This window comes from Panthera uncia (genome assembly GCF_023721935.1).
Source record: "Panthera uncia isolate 11264 chromosome A3 unlocalized genomic scaffold, Puncia_PCG_1.0 HiC_scaffold_11, whole genome shotgun sequence".
Lineage (NCBI taxonomy): Eukaryota > Metazoa > Chordata > Mammalia > Carnivora > Felidae > Panthera > Panthera uncia.
This window is the reverse complement of record NW_026057578.1, coordinates 59,517,598-59,542,665: the sequence shown is the minus strand read 5'-3', so window position 1 is coordinate 59,542,665 and position 25,068 is coordinate 59,517,598. Positions and strand designations below refer to the sequence as shown.

Here is a 25,068-nt window from a genome sequence, read left to right as displayed (position 1 = left end):
ACATGAGAGCACCCAATATATAAAACAATTAATAACAAACATAAAAGAACTCATTGATAATAACATAATAATAGTAGGGGACTTTAACACCCCACCTGTATCAATGGACAGATCATCTAAACAGAAAATAAACAAGAAAACAATGACTTTGAATGACACACTGGACCAGATGGACTTAACATATATTCAGAATATTCCATCCTAAAACAGCAGAATATTCATTTGTTTCAAGTGCACATGGAACATTCTCCAGAATAGATCACATTTTAGGTCACAAAACAGGCCCCAACAAGTACAAAAACATTGAAATCATATCATGCACCTTTTCTGACCATAATGCTATGAATCTAGAAGTCAACCACAAGAAAAAGTTCAAAAGACCACAAATACATGGAGGTTAGATAACACGCTACTAAATAATGAATGGGTCAACCACGAAATCAAAGAAGAAATTTAAAAATACCTGGAAACAAATGAAAATGAAAACACAATGGTCAAAAACCTTGGGGAAGCAGCAAAAGTGGTCCTAAGAGGGAAGTATATAGAAATACGGCCTACCTCACGAAGCAAGAAAAATCTCAAATATACAATTCTAACCTTACACCTAAAGGAGCTAGAAAAAGAACAAATGAAGCCTATCCCAGCAGAATGAAGGAAATAATAAAGATTAGAACAGAGATAAATGATATAGAAATTAAAAAAACAATAGAACAGATCAATGAAACTAGGAGCTGGTTCTTTAAAAAAATTCATAAAATTGATAAACTTCTAGCCAGACTTATCAAAAACAAAAGAGAAAGGATCCAAATAAATAAAATCAAGAATGAGAGAGGAGAAATAACAACCAAAAAAAAAAAAAGAAATGCAAACAATTACAAGAGAATACCATGAAAAACTATATGCAAACAAAGGACAACCTGGATGAAATAGATAAATTCCTAGAAACATATAAACCACCAAAACTGAAAAAGGAAGGAAAAAAAAAAAAAAAAAAACTTAAAAACCCACTCCCAACAAACAAAAGTCCAGAGCCAGATGGCTTCACAGGCAAATTCTACCAAACATTTAAAGAAGAGTTAATACCTATTCTTCTCAAACAATTCCAAAAAATAGAAAAGAAAGGAAAACTTCCAAATTCATTCTATGAGGCCAGCATTACCCTGATACCAAAAGTAGATAAAGGCTTCACTAAAAAGAAAACTACAGGCTAATACCCCTGATGAACATGGATGCAAAAATGTAAAAATTCTCAATAAAAACTAGCAAAACTGAATCCAATAACACATTAAAAAAATCATTCACCACAATCAAGTGGGATTTATTCCTGGGTTGCAAGGGTAGTTCAATATTCATAAATCAAACAATGTGATACACCACATTGATAAAAGAAAGCATAAGAACCATACAATCATTTCAACAGAAAACACATTTGACAAAGTACATCTATTCATGATAAAAACCCTCAACAAAATAGGTTTGGGGGAACATACCTCAACATAATAAAGGCCATATATGAAAAACCCACAGATAGTATCATCATCATCAGTGGGGAAAAGCTGAGAGCTTTTCCTCTAGAGTCAGGAACAAGACAAGGATGTCCACCCTCACCACTGTACCACCACTAGTACCACTAGTACTGGAAGTCCTAGACACAGCAATCAGACAACAAAAAGAAATAAAAGGCATCCAAATTGGCAAGGAGAATGTAAAAGTTTCACTATTTTCAGATGAGATGATACTCTATATAGAAAATCCAAAAGCCTCCGCCAAAAACTGCTAGAAATGATACACAAATGCAGTAAAGTTGCAAAAGTTCAGTAAAGGATACAAAATTAACATACAGAAATCTGTTGCCTTTCTATACACCAATAATGAAGCAGCAGAAAAAGAAATTAAGGAATCAATCCCATTGGCAATTGCACCAAAAACCATAAGGAACCTAGGAATAAACCTAATCAAAGAGGTGAAAGACCTGTACTCTGAAAACTATAAAACACTGATGAAAAAAACTGAAGAACAAAGAAATGGAAAGACATTCCATGTTCATGGATTGAAAGAACAAATATTGTTAAAATGTCTCTACTACCCGAAGTAAGCTACAAATTAAAGGCAATTCCTATCAATATACCAATCGCATTTTTCACAGACCGAGAACAAACATTCCTAAAATTTGTATGGAACCACAAAAGACCTTGAATAGCCAAAACAACCTTGAAAAAGAAAAGCAAAGCTGGAGGTATCACAATTCCAAATTTTAAATTACACTACAAAGCTGTAGTGATCAAAACAGTATGGTACTGGCCCAAAAATAGACACATAGATCAATGGAACAGAATAGAAAACCCAGAAATAAACCCACAGCTATATGGTCAATTAATCTTCAACAAAGCAGGAAAGAATGTCCAATGGGAAAAAGGCAGTCTCTTCAACAAATGGTGTTGGGAAAACTGGAGAGCAACATGCAAACGAATGAAACTGGGCCAATCTCTTACACCAAACACAAAACTAAATTCAAAGTGGATTAAAGACCTAATTTTGAGACCCCAAAACATCAAAATCCTAGAGGAGTACACAGAGAGTAACCTCTCTGACAACAGCTGTAGCAACTTCTTTCTAGATATGTCTCCTGAGGCAAGGGAAACAAAAGCAAAAATAAATTATTGGGATTTCATCAAAATAAAAAGCTTCTGCACAGCAAAGGAAACAATCAACAAAACTAAAAGGTAACCTACGGGATGGGAGAAGATATTTGCAAATGAGAAATGAGGAATGATACAGGGTTAGTATCCAAAATCTATAAAGAACTTATCAAACTCAACACCCAAAATATGAATAATCCAATTAAAAATGGACAGAAGACACGAATAGATACTTTTCCAAAGAAGACATCCAGATGGGCAGCAGACACGTGAAACAATGCTCAACATCACTCATCATCAGAGAATACCAATCAAGACTACAATGAAATATTACCTCACTCCTGTCAGAAGGGCTAAAATCAAAAACACAAGAAACAGTAGATGTTGGCGAGGATGTGGAGAAAGGGGAACCCCTCCTGCACTGTTGGTGGGAATGCAAACTGGTGTAGCTACTCTGAAAAACATACGGATGTTCCTCAAAAAGTTAAAAAAAGAACTACCCTATGATCCAGCAATTGCATTACTAGGTATTCACCCAAAGAATACAAAATACTAATTCAAAGGGATACATGTACCCCAGTGTTTATAGCAGCATTAACTACAACAGCCAAATTATGGAAACAGCTCACATGTCCATCAGCTGATGAATGGATAAAAGAAGATGTGGTATACTTATACAATGAAATATTACTCAGCCATCAAAAAGAATGACATCTTGCCATTTGCAACAACATGGAAGGAGCTAGAGAGTATTACGCTAAGTGAAATAAGTCAGTCAGAGAGACAAATACCATATGATTTCACTCATGTGGAATTTAAGAAACAAAATAAATAAGCAAGAGGGAAAAAAAGAGAGAGGGAGGCAAACCAAGAAACAGATTCTTGACTATAGAGAACAAACTGATGGTTACCAGAGGGGAGGTTGGTGGGGGACTCGGGGAAATAGAGGATGGGGATTAAGGAGGGCATTTGTGATAAGCACTAAGTGTTGTATGAAAGTTTTGAATCACTATATTGTACACCTGAAACTAATATTACACTATATGCTAACTAACTGGAATTTAAATAAAAACTTAAAAAAAGAAAATAAAGTAGTTAAAATTTTTGAAAAAAATAAATAACTTCAGTGATCAAAAATAAATCGTTATTAAAATAAATCATTATTGAACTAGGTGATACTTTTAAGTGAATGGCAATAAAAGCATTACCTCAAAACTTGTAGGATGCAGCCAAACAAATATTTAGAAAGAAATTTCTAGTCTTAAATTCATACAAAAGAAGAAAGATGTTAAATTATGGAATTTGATATATTTATTTTATAATGTATTTGAAAGAGTTTAATAAGGACAAAGGATAGCCAAAATAATTTGGGGGAACATTAATCCCAGATATCAAGACTTAACATAAAACTATAGAAGTTTCAAGAGTTTATTGTTGGCAAACAGATAAAGTTATAAATGGAGCAGAACAAATGGAAATTTATTTTTATGACAAAGTAGACTTATAATTCAGTGAATAAAGAATGGGGATATCCATCTACAAAAATAAAAAAATTACATCTCTATGTCAAACCACACACAATTCAACCTCAAGTGGATTAAATATCTAAATGTAAAGGGCAAAATTCCACATACTTTTAGAATTTTAGAAGAACCTTTAAAAGAAAATATAAGAAAATATCTTTCTATTCTTGGAATAGTAAAGGATTTCTTAAAGAAGACATATAAACATAAACCATATTTGGGAGAGATTGACAATAATTCTGACAGCATCAGAATTTAAAACTTCTGTTTATATTCCAAGCACAATGAAAAGACAAGTAACAGCAAAAGAGGATAACTATACCACCTTTAAATTTTTTTAAGTTTATTTATTTATTTTTGAGAGTGAGAAAGAGAGAGTATGTGTGTGTGTGCACAAGCAGGGGAGGGGCAGAGAGAGAGAGAGAGAGAGAGAGAGAGAGAGAGAGAGAATCCCAAGCAGGCTCCACAATGTCAGCACAGAACCCTATTTGGGGCTTGAACTCAAACCATGAGATCATGACCTGAGCCGAAATCAAGAGTCAGACACTTAACTGAGCCACCCAGGCATCCCGGCTATAATATCTTTCAAAGGATTATTACCAAGAGTATATAGATAATCCTGATAAGTCAATATGAAAAAGATAAATAACCCAATAGAAAAATGAGCAAAGTTTACAAAAATTCATTCAAGAGAAAATTTATAGAGGAGGAATTCTGAATGGCCAAGAAATAAGAAAAAATTCTCAATTTCACTTGTAATCAAGGAAACAGAAAACAAAAAGTATAGAAAACATTTTAAAGTTTGATAATATCAAGTATTGCTTAGTACTTGAGAAAATACCAACTCCATGATTTCTGATGAAATGGTAAAACTTTAGAGAGCAATACAATACTTCGAAGAGTTAAACCTGCCCTGTTATTCCACTTCTAGTCATAAACCCAGAGAAATATATACCCGAGGAGAAACATAAAAGAATGTTTGTTGCAGCATTTTATTAAAGAAAAAGTGAAGACAATTAAATTTCCTTTAATATGGGAACGAATTTTAATATTTACACAATGACTATAAGATGCAACTGTTTAGATCTATACTTTGTGTATCACATAGATAAATTTCAAAATTATAATATTGAGCAAAAAAGGCAAATTACAAATGGATATCTAGAGTATCACTTAAGAACCTAAAGCACACAAAACAACATTATATATCATTTGTGGGTGATAGATACATAGAAGAAGCATAAACATATGCAAAAGAGTTATACAACTGACATGAAAGTTATTCACACCAGTCATTAGGGAGGCAAGAGGGAAAAGGATGAGTTCTATCTGTAATATTTTGTTTCTTTACATAAAGAGAAACTTGAAGCAACAGTGGAAAATATTAGTATCCTTCAACCAGTGAGATGTGTGTATGTGTTTTACTTACATTACTTTTTTTTGCACTTTTTTGGTATGTTTGAAATAGTTCCTAACTTTTAAAAATGCTAAAGATTATTCTAGTTGTAGGGTAGATAATAGATTAGAGCAAAACCAGAGTGGGTATTGGAGAACAATTAGGCTACAATTCATAATATATTTAAATAATTTAAGTGTTTGTTTATATATTTAATTTATGGAATGCCAAACAAAACTCTTTCAAAATGATGTAGAATGTCCCACAAATACATTTTCCCAAACTTACCTGCTCGACCTCTCTGTTGAGAGAATCTACTTTTTCTTTTAATCTGTTACCTTCTGCCTCAGCAGTAATAAGTTCTAATTTGAGGGTATTGTTATCTGCCTCTGCTTGACGGGCCTTATTTTCCCAGTTTTCAGCATCTTCATTGGCTTTTCGGAGTTGGTCCATAATTTGCCGGTTCTCAGATTCCTAAAAAGCAATTTTAGGACTTACTTTAAAAGATGTAAAATGGTCAACATACAATATAAAGTAAACATTATTTGCCAGGTCACGGGAAATTTATTTGCTACAGAACCATTTGTAACATAATCTCAAGAAATCGTATCTATATTCTCCATTTAGAAAATTGGTCATCCTGTAATCAACAAAAGGGAGTGGGACCAGGATCTGCCCTGCCTCCTGAGTCACACTCACCCATCTAGTAAAGTCAAGTTGGTTCCTATATTTGCTTTTGTTCAAACAAAATCCTTCATTGCCTCCTCTCCCTATATATCCGTTTAGTGACTATTTGCTACTCTGGTTTTTGAGTTTCTGCCTTGGCCAACCTTCTATACTTGTGCATTCCTTTGTTCCTGACTGCTTTTCTAGATTGTACTGGCTACAGAACTTCTGACTAATTACAAATTTCAAGCATAAATCTCTGATAATTCTGTTGATTTGGCACATCACCTGTCTAGTTCCTGCCTTTCACTCATAACCTCAGTCTTAATTTTCTCTATCATGGACTGTTCTATGATTTATGATTTACTTTTGCTTACTGTTCTAGTAACTTACCTAAAATTTCTAAGAAATAAAACAACAAACCTATGCCAACAAACACTACTCATAAATATACAGTCATATTGGGCATACAATATGGAACCACATTTTTAAAACTTTTTAATTTTTGTAGGTTTATTTATTTTGAGAGAGACAGAGAGTACACGTCCACACAAGCGAGAGGCAGAAAGAGAGGGAGAGAGAGAGAATCCCAAGCAGGCTCTGCATTATAAGTGCGGAGTCCAATGCAGGGCCTGAACCCATAAACTGCTATATCACAACCCCAGCTGATATCAAGAGTTGGACGCTCAATTGACTGAGCCATCCAGGTGCCCCAAACCACATGTTTAAAACCTTAAAAGTTCTATCATGAGAGACTGACTAAAAAGTGGGATCTTATTTATAAGGAATATAATAACTCCACAAATACACAAATAGTATACTATATTGAGTAATCATTATGAGGCTATTTTTAAAAACATGTTTTAGTAATATGGTTTGGCTAACTCATTCTTACAAAGTCATTTATAATTTTGGTTATTATTAAAAAGGTACCAGACCTCTCTCTCATTAATACCTGTTAATAACCAGTGAATTTCTATCAGAACCATAAAATGATCACATTGCAATAAATGATATCTCACCCTAAGAAAGCTTTCAAATCAGATTTAAGTTTTCACAAATATGATTAACCATGAGATGGTTAAAATTCAGTTAATATCGCCACCTTGTGGTTTGGTTACCTATAACTAATATAGAATCTTGTCAAGTTTGTTAACATGCTCAACTACTGCACTGACTTTCAAGATTTGGATATTCTCAATGTGCCTGTAGGAATCTGATGTGTTTTTCCATTATTGTACTAAAAACAACAGCTTTGCACTTAGTATGTACCTGGGAAACACACGGTACAGTATGTATAAACTGAATTCTACCCCCATCACTCTTCACCCTCTTTAACTTTCTGTGGCACTCACTGTCTTATGCCATTCTCTTAACACTGCCTGAGAGTTTTATGTTGTTAGATGTGGATGTCCAGTCTCCCCAGTAACACTCTGAGTTCCTTGAAGATAGAAATCATTTTTTTATACTATATTAAGTTTTCTAAAATACGAACCATTTCTTATATTAAATGTAGTTTTGTGACTCCCAGGTAACACATGGTTCAAGGTTCAAGCAGTAAAAAGGGACTGGCATGAATGTGTCACTCCTGGTCACCAAATACCTGGTGCACCTCCCTCTGGTCAACCAGAAACCATATTTTCCCTTTTTTTGTATCTACTCAAAGCAACCAGAGCAGTGTGGAGCCCAAGATAGGCAACAGAAATCAAAACCACAATGAGATACCACCTCACACCTTTCAGAATGGCTAAAATTAACAACTTAGGAAACAACAGATGCTGATGAGGATGCAGAGAAAGAGGATCTCTTTTGCACTGCTGGTGGGAATGCAAACTGGTATAGCCACAGTGGAAAAGAGTATGGAGGTTCCTCAAAAAATTAAAAATAGAACTACTGTACAACCCAGCAATTGCACTACTAGGTATTTATCCAGAGGATATAAAAATGCTGAATTCGAAGGGGCACATGCACCCCAATGTTTATAGCAGCACTATCAACAACAGCCAAATTATGGAACGAGCCCAAATGTCCATCAACTGATGAATGGATAAAGAAGATGTGGTACACACACTCACACACACACACACACACACACACACACAATGGAATACTACTCAGCGATGAAAAAGAATGAAATCTTGGGACACTTGGGTGGCTCAGTCGGTTAAGCATCAGACTTTGGCTCAGGTCATGATCTCATGGTTTGTGGGTTCGAGACCCATATTGGGGTCTGTGCTGACAGCTCAGAGGCTGGAGCCTGCTTCGGATTCTGTATCTCCCTCTCTCTCTCCCCCTCCCCTGTTCATGCTCTGTCTCTCAAAAATAAATGTCAAAAACTTTTTAAAAAAGAATGAAATCTTGCTTGCCATTTGCAACAATGTGGATGGAACTAGAGTCTATTATGCTAAGCAAAATAAGATAAAGGCAGATATATGACTTCACTTATATGTGGAATCTGAGAAAAACAACAGATGAGCATAGGGGAAGGGAAGGAAAAATAAGGTAAAAACAGAGGGAGGCAAACCATAAGAGACTCTTAAAGACAAAGAACAAGCTGAGGGTTGCTGGAGGGGAGGTTGGTGGGGGGACAGGTTAAATGAGTGACGGGCTTTAAGGAGGGCATTTTTGGGGATGAGCACTGGGTGTCATATATAAAAGAGCAATCACTGGGTTCTACACCTGAAGCCAAGACTACACTGTATGTTAGCTAACTCGAATTTGAATTTTTTAAAAAAGTGAAACTATTCTTTGGTATTTTCCAATTCCCTTTCAGCATCTGTTTACCTCTTTCTGGTGCTGTCCCCACCTCAGTACCCTCCACCTCTGGTCCATTATTGGGCTCAATACTATACTTCTCCACAGCAAAACTGGCTGCCTCAGCTGTAATCCTTTGTGCTACTTGACTGAATTAAGGATACAGCCTCCCCTAATTGATCTCCCTCTTTCTGATTTTGTTACCCTTCTGATTTATTCCTCCCCAAATCACCAGAACGATCTTTCTAAAAGGCAATTCTTCAAATAACTTCTGGGCTCATGTTGTAACAAAAGCTTCCTGAAAACAGAGTTCAAACAAGTCCTTCTACTTCTGTATCATCACTACTTATACCCTCCCCTCTAGCTACAGAACCTACTTTTTTCCCCTTACACCTTTGTTCAGATTGTCCTCACTGCCCGGGGTGCCATTCTGTTTCCTACTTTTCATCTCTGGCACCTCAGCACCTACCATACTACATGCTGAATGAGTGAATGAATCAAGTGCTCAACAATTCTTAATGGACCTGTGGTTTATTCTCTCAGGGGACTGCCAGGATCCATCCAGTTTTGTTGTGAAACAAAATAAAAGAACTCACAGAAGGACACCAACAGCTGAGAGAAGCCTGATGTGTGATGTCTGAAAATACCATTCCACACTCTAAAAGCCCCGATCCCTAATGGTGGAATTTCAGATAATGTGACAAGCTAGGGAGAAAAAGGGAAGTGTCTAACACTGACTGAAATCTTACTACATTAAATGCTTAGATATTCATTTATTTATATTCTGTTCTGTTCCAGAATATACTTAAATGGTTCACTGTGCTAGGTCTATCTTACTTACTTGGGCTTTCTTTCCAATTACAGATGGGATGCTGAGACTCAGATTGAGTAGCCTACATAAGTTCATGTTATGAGTAAGAAGGGGGGTCAGACCTATCTGACTTTGAAGCTTCCATTCAATTATAGTATTACATTGCTGGCACCTTAAAATCAAGACATGTAAGAAACGACCTGCTTTTCCAATGTAAGGCTGCCGACTTACTGCCTTACCTGCAATTTAGAAATCCTCAGAATCTCTTCTCTCTCAAAGTCTTAAACAGTCTTATGCACACTAAAAATGAATGCTCAAGAAATGTTTACAGACTGATTTTAAATGAGATGTTAAATAAAACAAGGAAAACAGTTTGGGGGTGGAAAGTTCCTATTAATGGTTTGAGTGGTAGGTAGGAAATACTATACCTATTATATTAATTAAGGTAACTATATTATTTTAGATAATATTTTACCAATGGGCATACCTAACATCCTTGGTCAAGCTGTCTGTTTATTCCAGGAGGACCACACATACTCTAGATTTATTTGGTCACTAACACAGAAGTACAGAGCAGAGCCATCTACTCTGGTCCTAAGAAATAGATGATCCCTATAAACATTGGGGTACAAGTGCCCCTATGCATCAGCACCCCTGTATCCCTTGGGTAAATTCTTTCAACAATAGCCAAATTATGGAAAGAGCCTAAATGTCCATTAACTGATGAATGGATAAAGAAGATGTGGTTTATATATATAATGGAATACTACTTGGCAATGAAAAAGAATGAAATCTGGCCTTTTGTAGCAACATGGATGGAACTGGAGAGTGTTATGCTAAGTGAAATAAGTCATACAGAGAAAGACAGGTACCATATGTTTTCACTCACATGTGGATCCTGAGAAACTTAACAGAAGACTATGGGGGAGGGGAAGGGAAAAAAATTTAGAGAGGGAGAGAGCCAAAACATAAGAGACTCTTAAAAACTGAGAACAAACTGAGGGTTGATGGGGGGGTGGGAGGGAGGGGAAAGTGGGTGATGGGCATTGAGGAGGGCACCTGTTGGGATAAGCACTGGGTGTTGTATGGAAACCAATTTGACAGTAAATTTCATATTAAAATATATATGTGTGTGTGTGTGTGTCTGTGTGTGTGTGTATATATATATATATAAAAGGAAAGAAACAAAGAAAGAAAAAAAGAAAGAAAGGCCCCCACAACAGTGATCAATTCTGATCTTCTACACAATCAGGCAGAGCCTCTTTTGTCAAAGGTTTACAACTGAAAATTACCATTTTCAAATATAAATGAGCTGAAATTGATTCTGATCTCTTGTCCTTCAGCCAATTAGGAGGATTCTACTTATCTAGGATGGCTGAATATACAATTAATCCATCATTGTCAACACTAAAATATGCTATGTGTTTTAAAAAGCCTTGATTCAGCTGTCCCTATGAGAAGCAACTAGCAAAATTTCATCAGTATCATGAGCAAACAGAAAAAAAAATGTATACATACTTCAGACTTTAATATACTCTTCAGCTTGTTAACCTCCAAATTAGTATCTTGGACCTTCTGTTTTATGTCGTTAAGTTCATTATGTGTATCATTCAATTTTTTAGACAGGGCCTATAAAGAAAAATATAGCTAGATTTGACAACAAAAAATAAAAATAGAAACTTTCTCTATGTCAAAACCACTATTAATTTTAAATATTTATAGTAAATGTGATTAAAAAAAATTTAGTATACCTAATATATAAAGCTCATAAAAACCAAAAACACCTCAGCTCTTCATGCTTTCTAATATCACATTCTTTGCCATAACTCCTTCCAGTGAGTTGAAGTCTATTTAACCACATTTCTATCTAATCTTGCCTTCACAATTTTTTTTTTTTTTTTTTGCTAATTGGACAATAAATAACAGGACACAAATTGAAAATCTGTGCTTGAAAATTGTTTATTTATTGGGAATTCCTGCTTGTTGCTCTTGGAAATACTGCAACATTCACCATGTGAATAAGTCTGGGCAAGGCTGTGAGATAATGGGAGACATGTGGCCCATCACCCCACTAGCAAAAAAATAAAACAAAACAGAAAACACATGAATCCAAATAGTAAATGAGCAAAGAACCCAACAGACAATTCACAAAAAGGAAGCCCAAGGGCATAGTACTTGAAAAAAGTTAAAATTTATAAGTAATAAAAAAACATTTTAATTTTCTAAACTTTTAAAATTTTACTAATTTTAAATAATTTTTTAAAAATGAAATACTATTTTGTCTATCAAATTAGCAAAGAATTAAAGTTATTCTGTTAAACCCAGGAATGAGCATTTCCATGTATCTTAAAATAAACAAAATTTGCAAAAGCAAATCTGTTATCTGCTATCTACAATCTACATCAGGAGACATTTTTAAATGCTCATAAGAGCAGAATGACAAGTATGTTGCTTTTTGTTGAAGGTGGGAGATAGATTCATGAGTATTCACTACATTTGAAAATGTCCACTTAGAAAGGCTTTTTTTTTTAATTTAAAAAAGAAACCTCATAAGCTTTGATTTAATTTAAAACTAAATCTAGTGAATGAAATTTATGAAAACAATGTTCACTAAGGCATTATTTGTTATGATGACAATATCTATGCATGTTAAGTAAATGAAGGCAGTAAAAGTATCTACACAGTGGCATAACCACATACATTATGTATCTACCTATGAGAAATTGTTTAGAATAATTTTTAATAACAGATGAAAATATCCATCTATATTTAGTGAAAAAGTCAGGATAAAACACTAAAAATACTTCATACCAATTTGTTAGAAATTGTGGTATTGCGGATGAGATTTTTTTTAAAGGTTTCTGTTTTCCAAATTTGCTGTGATGTGGGTTTTAACTTGTGGTCCACAAAGGGATCCAACTTCTACCCTTGGGCCTATAACCCAAACAAAGGAAAAAACTACTCTTGAACAAATGTAAATTGTTTTAACACCAATTTATTCTGATTATAAAAAATGTTTATGAAGTTTTAACGAAGCAAGGGAGTGCTTATGATGTCACAGTAAGCAAGTAACAGCAACAAGATATTTGTCCAGTGATTGTGCTAGACACTCCGATGAGTACTTTCTAGGCATGTTCTCATTTCCTCTCCATTTTTACATATATAAACTGAGACTCAGGAAAGTTTAATGGTATGATCACACAGCCAAGCAGGGTATTGAAACTCATGAGTCTTAAATACTCCAGGCCTTATCATGTAGGAAAATCCATGATATAAAGTAGTGTGTGGTTTTATCCCACTTACATTAAAAAGTTCATTATGTAAGTTAAAAATATTTAACAATTAAAAATACAGACTTCTATGATGCAGACTAAACACACTGAGAGTGACAGCAAGTGGGGGAGTCATTTAGACTGAATCATTTTAAGAGGGGAAAAAAGCTTCCAAATAGAGTTTTTTAATGTTCAAATTAAAATACTGATATTAGAAATGAAAAGAGTGGATAAACTGAAATACATTGTCTTAGAAAGAGAATAATTATAAAAGAAAATTTCCCAAGTAGAATCACAGTGCTAAGGAGGACCAAAATATATTCATCCTTAAAGAGAATAATAGTCCACCAAATAAATCTACCCCTTTCTTAAAAGTTTCTGAAGGTTTTTCTCTTCCTTTGTTGATTTGTTCAAATATTTATCCTTCAGTAAGGAAGTACTTCCTAAGATTTAATACAAATCTATTATATCACCACTCTCTCCTTTAATACTTCATGTTTGAGAATTTCATTTATAAAATATGAGGCATAATCTGCAGAGTAAAGGCAAAAAAAAAAAAAATGGCTGATTCCAAAGCCTGAGGTCTTCTACAAAATAAAATGAGGACTGAGAATCAGAATAAAACAAAAATTTTTCTTGGAGAAGAAAGATTCTAGGAACAAGTATACCTGGTTTTCTTGTTTGGCTTTAGAAAATTGTTCTTGGACAGTATCATTCTCATGAGCCAAGATATCTCTTTCCCTGGCAATCTGAGCCAGCTCATCATTTGTTTCATCCAATTGCCGACGCATTCTGGAAATGTCTTGTTCACACATAATTAGGGCTTCAGTAGACTGTCTATTCCACAAATCAGATAGTACATAAAAAGAGACATTTTATCAAAAACAGAATAACAAATTCTCATAAGACAGAAGTTGGACAGTTAGCATGAAAACGTTTGATGTTTTAAACACATTTAAATTTTAAATACAGTCCATTGGAGTTTCTCAATGTTTCCCATATTTCACTCTAAAAAAGGATGCTAAATATACATAATAGTCAATGATTTGCTAAGTATTTCAAAACTTCTAATACTCCAGTATAAGAAAGCCTTCATTCTACCTCTGGCTGCTATAGCTTTGTCTCCTTTGCAGGTTCCCAGTCCTCTGCCATCCTAAAAATTAATGGTTCTCAGAGCTGAACCCTTAGCCTCCTGATTCTTCTCACCCTTATCTCAGAAAATCCTATTCAGGGGCACCTGGGTGGTTCGGTCGGTTGAGTGTCCAACTCGACTCAGGTCGTGATCTCACGGTTCATGAGTTCACACCCTGCAATGGGTTCTCTGCTGTCAGCACAGAGCCTTCTTTGGATCCTCTGTCTCCCTCTCTCCCTGCCCCTCTTCTGCTTGCACTCTAGCTCTCCCTCTCTCAAAAAGAAGTAAACATTAAAAAATACATATTAAAAAAAAAAATCTTGTTCATAGCCATGGCTCCTAGCCCCATCTTCAGACGATTCTGAAATCTTATATCCAGCCTCTTCCTCTTCCTTAACACTCCAAACTCATATTTAACTGCCTACTAGACACATCTATAAGAAAGCCTCAAAGGCTCTTCAAATCCAGAGGAAATCGTGTGTTTCCACATACTTTCATAATGTTAAATATTCATCCCCAGCCAGAAACCTGGCATTCTCCTAGATTCTCCTCCTCACAAGAAGCCCATCACTCCTGTCTCCCAATCCCTCCATCCTATCTATCATCTCTTTGGCTCAGTAATCTAGCACAAAAATCTCAATTTCCTTTAATGATTTCTTCTTGTCCAAAAGATAACATTAAGACTCATTTGTCTATACCACAAGCCTCTGCCTATTTAGCCTTTCCTTCCATCACTTCTCTTACCCTTTGGGTTCCAGCACACTCAACTACTTGTCATTCAAGAGGCTCTTGAACATGATCTGGGGTTCTTTGCTATTCTCTTTACCTTGAATGCCCTTCCCATTCCTTTACTTGGCTAACACCATATTTTCTTTTACTTCCGTACACAGACTTGTGCCTCCTTTCAAACATTAGAAAGTTATCCCCTGAGGTGCCTGGGTGGCTCAGTCGGTTAAGCATCTGCCTCTTAATCTTGGCTCAGGTTATATGACCTCACAGTTCATGAGTTCGAGCCCTGCATCAGGTTACGCATTGTCTATGCAGAGCCTGCTTGGGATTTTCTCTCTGTCCCTCCCCTGCTTGCATGCTCTCTCTCTCTCTCTCTCTCTCAAAATAAATAAATAAACTTTAAAAAAAAAGTTATCACCTTATACATAACACTAACCCCCTTGTCTCCTACTATCTTTGCACCTAACATAGTATTTTGTCCCCAGTAAATCTCAAATTCTTGTTGAATGATTTACCTTGATGCCTGTTCCATCTCAGCAATGATATTCTTCATGCCTGAAATGGTCTTTTCCTTGAAAAGTAATATAAGTATTAAATAAAAAATATTTTAAACTATTTCTCTTAAAACTGAATGAACAAAAAAAATTTCTCCTCCCTTTTTGATTTCCATTTGGTTTTAAACATTTATGTTCTATTCTTCTTTTCTATACTTTAAAACTAAAGCCTAATACATCAGTCTGAGTATTTGTACTGGATAAAAACAAGATTATGTTGACTAAAGACTACACTTACGTGCACTAATATGGAATCAGTATATCAAATACTTTGTTAAACTGTTTTGTGTTGTCATGCAACTACACAAGGATCCCATAAGCACCCTGTTTTTGTTGGCAAACCAGTGTTTTGGCATTGGAGTGTTGTATACTGGGAATATAAAACCCAGGAATGTGGATCACATGAAACTAATTTTAGTTCTTAGGAATAATAACTTTGATCAAGTAAATTCTTTATATTAGTCATTGACAATATCTTCAAAAAGCTGTTCCAATTGAATTACTTGTAAAAGTGTACTATTAATTTTAGATGTGAGCTAATAAAGAGATAAACCTTAAGCCTAGAGAAAAGGTATAAAAAAATAAACTACTGACATTCTCCCTTTTCAAGGGTGTGTGAGAGTAGAATTAACGGAGTCAGTTAAGGCTGAAATGATCTTAATGCCATTAATACCACTCCTACACCTCCTCCTTTTAAAACTCTCATTGATCCTGAACTAGTTATAGGACTGTGTATAGTTATATACACAGATACTTAGGGCTAACGTTAGATCTAAAAAAAGTATGAAGTTATTCTTTCACTAAATAACTATATTTCATTTTGCCCTTTGAATTTTCAAATCCTTAGTAACCAAGTAGCAAGATAAACTAAACCTGGATTTCCCAACAAGTCTTGTTTCTGTTCTTTAGAGACAGTCGTGTGTGTGTGTGTGTGTGTGTGTGTGTGTGTGTGTGTGTGTAACCTGTAACCTGTAACCCAGGGTATGGTTAAAATGGCTATTAGTAAAGCAGTTAAACTGCTTTAAAAAGCACAGGCCAAAAAAAGAGAAATTCTGCTTAAAATGGAATATTTACACAAGGTTTAAAATACAACAATACATTTCTAAATAAACTCTGAAAAACTAATTGAACGTCAAGTGTTTCTAAAAGCAATTACTTGGTTAAGCTTTAAATATGGTTTATAAGTCTATATAGGACTTCTCTTTATCAGTAGAAATTCATATTGAAAGTAAGATGCTCTGAGAACATTGTAAAGCATCCAGGACAACAAAATTACTGGGTAGAATCTAGTAATATATCCTATTAGCCTATTTTTCTCTTACTATGACCCTAATACCACCATTTCTCAAATTGCTGAAATCTAACCCATCATTATCAATTTAATATTCCTCATACAACCTCAATATGCTTATCTAGAGATAAAGACTCAAGTTAATTATTAAAAATTCAATCTGAACAGGATGGTAAAAGAAACAAACTAAAATGTTACACAAGTAGTTCTATCTTTTATTATTCAAAAATATGTGAACTTGCTGTTGAGTTTTCTAACTTTAATTGGTAGCAAGTAGTAGAACATCTTTTAAAACTATGATTACCAGAAAAAAATTTCCCCTTATTCATTATAATGTAGACTTTCTCCACAGCAATTTATTTCTGTAATCTCCAGATTAGACTGTAACATTACTGCTTTTCACTTAAGGGTATTTGTAAATTCAGCTCTGAGATATCACTGTAGAGAACATTTCCTCTTTTGAATGTCTAACACTGTTTTAAAAGTTATTTTCCCTTCAGAGGATGGATGTGTTTATATTCATGATCTTATATGTAGTTCCTGATATTGAAAATAGACTTGCAACTCAATATTCTTTGTGAAGAAAAAATTAATGTCAGTACATGTTAGCAAAATTGAAGAAATATGAAATATTAGATATAACAGAGGTAAATGATTCAAAAATTTCTAAATAATTTGTTTCTAATTGTTTTTAAAGAAAATCATGTTGACTATTAAAAAACTGGTCTGAATACAATAAGAAACTCCACCCACCCAAACCCCCATAAAATTAAATTAAAAAAATTATTAAGGGGCGCCTAGGTGGCTCAGTCAGTTAAGCATCCAACTTCAGCTCAGGTCATGATCTCACAGTCGTGGGTTTGAGCCCCATGTCAGGCTCTGTGCTGACAGCCCAGAGCCTGGAGCCTACTTCAGATTCTGTGTCTCCCTCTCTTTCTGCCCCTCCCCTGCTCACACTCTGTCTCTCTCTCAAAAATAAATAAACATTTAAAAAATTTTAAATTATTAAGGCATAACTATAAAATAAGTCAGTGTTTTCAACAAATTAAATTTACTATCCCATGGATAGCAAGATTTCAGTTGTGCTCATGATTCCCAAATCTATTAACTTCACTTCAACTTACTCTCCAAACTGAAAAATCCAAGAGCCTATGAATATTTCAACTACGTCCCAAATACATGTCAATAATCTTCCTCTGTAAGCCTGTTATATTTCTGTTTCCTGCTTCATGCACAGGAACTATCCATGTGGTCCCTAAGTCAGAAAGCACATCTCATCAATCTTCCTTAAAACTCTATTTCTCTCATGGATACTGCTACTATCCTAATACAATTCTTATTTTACTTGTAGCTACTGTCCTTGTCATTATTCTCATTTCCCTATAAATCCATCCTTTACATGGACTAACAAGTAACAGAATATTTGTTTCAAAATAAGGATCTAATTGTGACATTTCATTTACATTATTTCAATAATCCTCTACATCCATGATGATAGAGTCTAAACTCAATATTATACATATTTCTATGATTTGTTGCTTATCTGTCCCATCTCAACTTTTACCCCCCAGCCCTGCTCCCATACTGACCTTTCCTAAATTCTCTTATGAAAGCCACTGGGCTTTCTTTGAAAGCTGCTTTGTCTGTCTGAATCATCCTTTTTCTCATTGTTCCCTTTCTCTAAGTCTTGTCCTGGCTATTCCTAGTCATCACAGGGCAGTCCAGGCCCCATCACTTCCTGGAAGGCTCTCTAGAGATCTTCCTTCTCCCCAATCCAATCCCCAGGGTGAATTAGGTGTGTTTATGCCTAACTCTAATGGCACATTGTACACACATCACTATGGCACTTAGCGCACTCCATCATGATAACATCTTAATTTATCTTTCTCCCAATCATATTATAGGCTTTTGGAAGTCATGACCACTCACCCTCAGTTTCTAACATTATACCTGGAACATGTCAATAAGTGTTTGTTGGATGGATGGATGGATGGATGGATGGATGAATGAATGAATTCGATCCCTTAGAGAGGGAAAAGACCTTATTCCAATCATGCTGCCTTTGCTTAAACCATCTGTGGAAAACAGTTTAGGAATTATCTTCAGAACTGGTTTATGAAATAGAAAAGGGTATTAATATTTCCCTGCCTTTTTGGCAACACTTTTGCTATTATTGTTTAAACAACAAAAAGTGTGGGATGGAGATTATCATCCAGTTTTATTCACCAGCTACATATAATCTATCCTCAAAGGCTGAGGATGATGTAAAAATGTGCTCCTAGTTTTGAGCACAATTACAAAGGCGGTTTTAATGTTCTTAATGTTTACTGCTTCCTAAGATGGTTACCTGAAAATATAAGTTCTGGTGTTCTTTTACAAAGAAATCAGTTTTACTGCTTTATTACCATGCTTCACATTTTGATACTTGAAATAGTTGTTGTAATGAGTGTTAATCACAATTAATGAGAGAAAATCAATTTAAAAATATTCGTTAGTGGATTTGAACACGAAGTTCCTAAGAGTATCTGGAAAAATTTTTAAATCAGATTTTATAGTTTCAGCTCTCTAGGAAAAAATTTGAGAAAATCCTATTATTTTATTCAGACTCAAGTCCAAACATTTCTTTTAAACCACAGTTCTCAGAACATACTTTCATTGCCAAACTCTCTCCAAGGGATGCAATGTTCTCAGATTTTTTATCCAAACATGCTTGTAGGCATTCCTTTTCTTTAGCCAGATCGTTGAGGGTTGCACCAAGAATGCTGATTTCTTCTCTCTGGGCAATACTTTGCCTGGTAAAATTATCTAAATATGTAATCATAAAGGCATTGTTTTAATCAAGATAATTTTTTTCCAACTCAAGCAAATTGAAATACTTTTCAAAGTAAGTTCTCCTGTATTATGTTCAATGGCTGCAAATAAGTACTGTATCCCAAATAAAAAATGGCTTTTGTTGTTAGTGATTAAAAACTAAGATGAATCATGAAATTCCAAACGACACATAAATGTAAAAGCACAATTAACACATTTAAATTAGAACAGCAAAGGAAAGCTCTATATCACAAGTTCTCAAAGTAGATTTACATGTGTGGTAGGGGAGGAGAGGGTGAATGGACAAAATGAGTGGAATATTAAAACAAACTGTGACTTTTCTCCCTCTAATTTCCCCTCCCTCTAGCCTAGAATCACTGTTGCATGTAAGTTGGTAACTACAAGATCTTAATAAATAATTAATTAGGTCATTTTCAGAATCAAATGTCTCCTGATATTCTGATTTTTCTAAAGCAGGGTTATAAAAATTCCTAGGGAAAAAAACATCACAGGAAGTCTGATTCGATTTGTGATAACACCAGCAAACCAATGTCAATGTTGAAGACCTGACTGAATGGTATAAAATAATGGTTTTCAAGTTGTGGGTTCTCATCCAGCACCATTGGCATCATCTGGGAACTTGTCAAATATAAATTCTTGGGTCCCACACCAGACCCACTGAATGAGAAATTCTGAGTGGGCAGAGCAATTTATGTTTTAACAAGTACCCTTCCCAAATGACTTTAATGCCTAACAAAGTTTGAGAAGCACTTGAGGAAATTAGTTAAGATACAAAAGCCTTGGCCATATCTTGCTTCAAAGAGCCTAGCTCCAGTGATGTTTATTAGCACTCCAGGTGATTCTAACACACACCAAGTTTGAAAACCACTGTCGAGAGCTCTACAAGGGAAGTTCTGCTAGACCTCTATGTAAATCCTTCCAACAGACGTCCAGTGCAGTGCTAGGAGAGGTAGCACCATATACTAAGAGGATGATCTATATAGTACTTGAGAATACATCATGTCCCTTTTCCAGAGAGCACTGTCATTAAGGCAAAACGCATGTTTTGGGTGTTCAGATATTTGAGTCCATTCCCACTGGCATTAAATAAATAAATTTCAAAACTCTAAAATAGCTCTAGTATCTCCTAGCTTTAAAAAAAAATCTCAATTTCACATCCTGCTCAAGCTACCACTCCATTTTTCTGCTTCTGTTAATAGGTAAGCTTTAAAAGACTTCTATTCTCTCCTGTCCCTACTTCTTCATTTCCCAATTATTCCTCAACCTACTCCATCTTCCCCATCCAATAGTCCATTCACACTTTTTTGTCAATGTGACAAAAACCTGCAATGTGCCAAATCCAATCAATAATTTTTCATCTTCATCTTATTTTGCTTCTCAAACATATCTGACAATTGATCATGCTCTCCTTGTAAAAATATTTTGCTCTCTTGCCTCCCAAAATAACACTCACTTCTGGGTTTTCTTCCTACCTCTTTGGCTTCTTCTTACTCAGTCCTGGATCCTCTTCGCCTCATTCTCTATATTTTCCCTAGGCAATTTCATGGTTTTAAAATATCATTTATATACTGATGTGCCCCAAATGTATATCTTTAATTTAGATTTATCTTCTGAGATAAAAACTTATCTATTTAACTGCTTACCTTACATTCTTACTTAGACTTAAAATATCCAAAAATGAGTTCTTTAGTATTTCTTTTTTATAGTTCTGTTGTAATATTTCCTATCTCAATAAAAAGCACCTCCACTAATCTAATGGTTTATGCCAGGCATTTTTGAACTACAAAATAGGAACTTAAAAATATTGCCCATTTACGGGGCACCTGGGCACCTGGGTGGCTCAATCGGTTAAGCATCCAACTTTGGCTCAGTTCATGATCTCACAGTCTGTGAGTTAAATCCCATGTTGGACTCTGTGCTGATAGCTCAGAGCCTAGTGCCTGCTTCGGATCCTCTGTCTCCCTCTCTCTCTGCCCCTCCCCTGCTTGCACTCTGTCTCTCAAAAATAAATAATAAACATTAAAAAATTTTTTTAAATAAATTGCCCATTTTGGGGTGCCTGGGTGGCTAAGTTGATTAAGCATCTGACTCTTGATTTTGGCTCAGGTCATGGGATCAAGCCCCACATAGGGCTCCATGCTGGGTGTGGAGCCTGCTTAAGATTCTCTCTCCCTCTCCCCCTCTTCTCCACTGGTGTGCTCTCTCTTCTATCTCTCTCTCTCTCAAAAAACAATATATTCCCTGTTTTTAAATGGGCTTTTTTATAGTCTTAACCAAAATTTTACTTTACAGTTATAAGTAGATTAAGTTATGACCATAGAGATCCTGGTAAGAAACATAAATAGGTCACTTTATAAAAACAATTTTCTCTGAACCCAAGTGATAAAACAGATATAGCCAAATAAACATATGTATGCTTTCCACCAAAAGTAATACACAGATAGGTACCATGTTTCATTATAATAGCTATGGACAAGCCACAATGGTACGAGTTGTAAATTTATAAGCGTTCATCATAAATTTACAAAGTGTCACTGCTTTGTTTAGCTATTCCTTCATTCAAAACTATGATGCCCTGTCTAAGTATTTGTGGTCCTAAATATAAGGAAAAATTTTTACTATCAAAAAAACCCCATTTTCACTATTTTTGATTCATAAACTTTTAATTTATGGGCCTATTTCCAAGTTTCTCTATGTTATAACTGAAAAGAAGAAAACATATTTTCTATCAGACTTCAAAAAAAAAATATATATATATATATTAGGGAAAAAACTCACCAATTTTTTCATCCAAGCACATAATTTTCTCCTGAGTAAGCTGTAGTTCATATTTTTTCTTAGCAAGATGTCGTTGAGTATCAGAAAGATCTTTTTCTGTGTTTTCATATAAAAGTCTGTAAACGTTTTAATAATAAAACTAATTCTGAAATTTTTATGCTTTATCAACTTTTTAGTGTATTTAAATCTAAAAACTGGTAAGCACAATAATACACATTTTTTTCATTTTAGCATTTTCTTTATAATACTACATTGTAGGAAGTTTGGAGAAAAAGAGACCCTCAAATCCACCACTCCATAGAAAGCTACTATTAGCATTTTGGTGTTCACTTTTCAGTATTTTTTACAGTGTATATTTAAAGTTACCATACTATAAATTCAAAATTAAATCCTGAGTTTTTTCACTTACACTTAGTCTTTAATATTTTTCAGTCCTATAACACAGCCTTCCAAATCACCTTTTTATTTTTTATATTAAATATAATTTATTCTCAAAATGGTTTCCATACAACACCCAGTGCTCATCCCAACAGGTGCCCTCCTCAATGCCCATCACCCACTTTCCCCTTTCTCCCACACCTCCATAAACCCTCAGTTTATTCTCAGTTTTTAAGTCCCTTATGGTTTGCCTCCCTCCCTCTCTGTAACTTTTTTTTTCTCCCCCCTTCTACTCCCCCTTTGTCTTCTGTTAAGTGTCTCAGGATCCACATGAGTGAAAACATATGGTATCTGTCTTTCTCTGCCTGACTTATTTCACTTAGCATAATATCTTCCAGTTCCATCCATGTTGTTGCAAATGGCATGATTTCATTCTTTCTCATTGCCAAGTAATATTCCGTTGTGTGTATATATATATATATATATATATATATATACATTTTTTTTTTTTTTTTGCACATTCAAAAATGAAACTTTACTTTCTTACTAGCATTTTTAATTCATACAACCAGGGATACCTTATGTTGATCCTGCTATCAACATAATCCTTGTCTATTTCTTTTTTTTTTTATTTTTTATTTTTTAATATATGAAATTTACTGTCAAATTGGTTTCCATACAACACCCAGTGCTCATCCCAAAAGGTGCCCTCCTCAATACCCATCACCCACCCTGCCCTCCCTCCCACCCCCCATCAACCCTCAGTTTGTTCTCAGTTTTTAACAGTCTCTTATGCTTTGGCTCTCTCCCACTCTAACCTCTTTTTTTTTTTTTCCTTCCCCTCCCCCATGGGTTTCTGTTACGTTTCTCAGGATCCACATAAGAGTGAAACCATATGGTATCTGTCTTTCTCTGTATGGCTTATTTCACTTAGCATAACACTCTCCAGTTCCATCCATGTTGCTACAAAAGGCCATATTTCATTTTTTCTCATTACCACGTAGTATTCCATTGTGTATATAAACCACAATTTCTTTATCCATTCATCAGTTGATGGACATTTAGGCTCTTTCCATAATTTGGCTATTGTTGAGAGTGCTGCTATAAACATTGGGGTACAAGTGCCCCTATGCATCAGTACTCCTGTATCCCTTGGATAAATTCTTAGCAGTGCTATTGCTGGGTCATAGGGTAGGTCTATTTTTAATTTTCTGAGGAACCTCCACACCGCTTTCCAGAGCAGCTGCACCAATTTGCATTCCCACCAACAGTGCAAGAGGGTTCCTGTTTCTCCACATCCTCTCCAGCATCTATAGTCCCCTGATTTCTTCATTTTGGCCACTCTGACTGGCGTGAGGTGGTATCTGAGTGTGGTTTTGATTTGTATTTCCCTGATAAGGAGCGATGTTGAACATCTTTTCATGTGCCTGTTGGCCATCCGGATGTCTTCTTTAGAGAAGTGTCTATTCATGTTTTCTGCCCATTTCTTCACTGGGTTATTTGTTTTTCGGGTGTGGAGTTTGATGAGCTCTTTATAGATTTTGGATACTAGCCCTTTGTCCGATGTGTCATTTGCAAATATCTTTTCCCATTCCGTTGGTTGCCTTTTAGTTTTGTTGGTTGTTTCCTTTGCTGTGCAGAAGCTTTTTATCTTCATAAGGTCCCAGTAATTCACTTTTGCTTTTAATTCCCTTGCCTTTGGGGATGTGCCGAGTAAGAGATTGCTACGGCTGAGGTCAGAGAGGTCTTTTCCTGCTTTCTCCTCTAAGGTTTTGATGGTTTCCTGTCTCACATTCAGGTCCTTTATCCATTTTGAGTTTATTTTTGTGAATGGTGTGAGAAAGTGGTCTAGTTTCAACCTTCTGCATGTTGCTGTCCAGTTCTCCCAGCACCATTTGTTAAAGAGACTGTCTTTTTTCCATTGGATGTTCTTTCCTGCTTTGTCAAAGATGAGTTGGCCATACGTTTGTGGGTCTAGTTCTGGGGTTTCTATTCTATTCCATTGGTCTATGTGTCTGTTTTTATGCCAATACCATGCTGTCTTGATGATGACAGCTTTGTAGTAGAGGCTAAAGTCTGGGATTGTGATGCCTCCTGCTTTGGTCTTCTTCTTCAAAATGACTTTGGCTATTCGGGGCCTTTTGTGGTTCCATATGAATTTTAGGATTGCTTGTTCTAGTTTCGAGAAGAATGCTGCTGCAATTTTGATTGGGATTGCATTGAATGTGTAGATAGCTTTGGGTAGTATTGACATTTTGACAATATTTATTCTTCCAATCCATGAGCAGGGAATGTCTTTCCATTTCTTTATAT

General features: G+C 35.2%; 1 protein-coding gene across 7 annotated transcripts in view; it reads right to left on the bottom strand.

Annotated features, from left to right (window-relative positions):
• Positions 1-25,068, bottom strand: part of TSGA10 (testis specific 10) — a 159,670-nt gene that overhangs the window by 78,371 nt on the left and 56,231 nt on the right. For all 7 annotated transcript variants that reach the window (XM_049651370.1, XM_049651369.1, XM_049651368.1 and 4 more), the window contains 6 exons: positions 22,378-22,493; positions 19,418-19,572; positions 15,438-15,493; positions 13,730-13,898; positions 11,308-11,418; positions 5,847-6,032 (listed from right to left, as the gene is read on the bottom strand). In XM_049651370.1, coding sequence (XP_049507327.1) covers positions 5,847-6,032; positions 11,308-11,418; positions 13,730-13,898; positions 15,438-15,493; positions 19,418-19,572; positions 22,378-22,493 — 793 coding nt within the window. The remainder of the gene's footprint in view (positions 1-5,846; positions 6,033-11,307; positions 11,419-13,729; positions 13,899-15,437; positions 15,494-19,417; positions 19,573-22,377; positions 22,494-25,068) is intronic.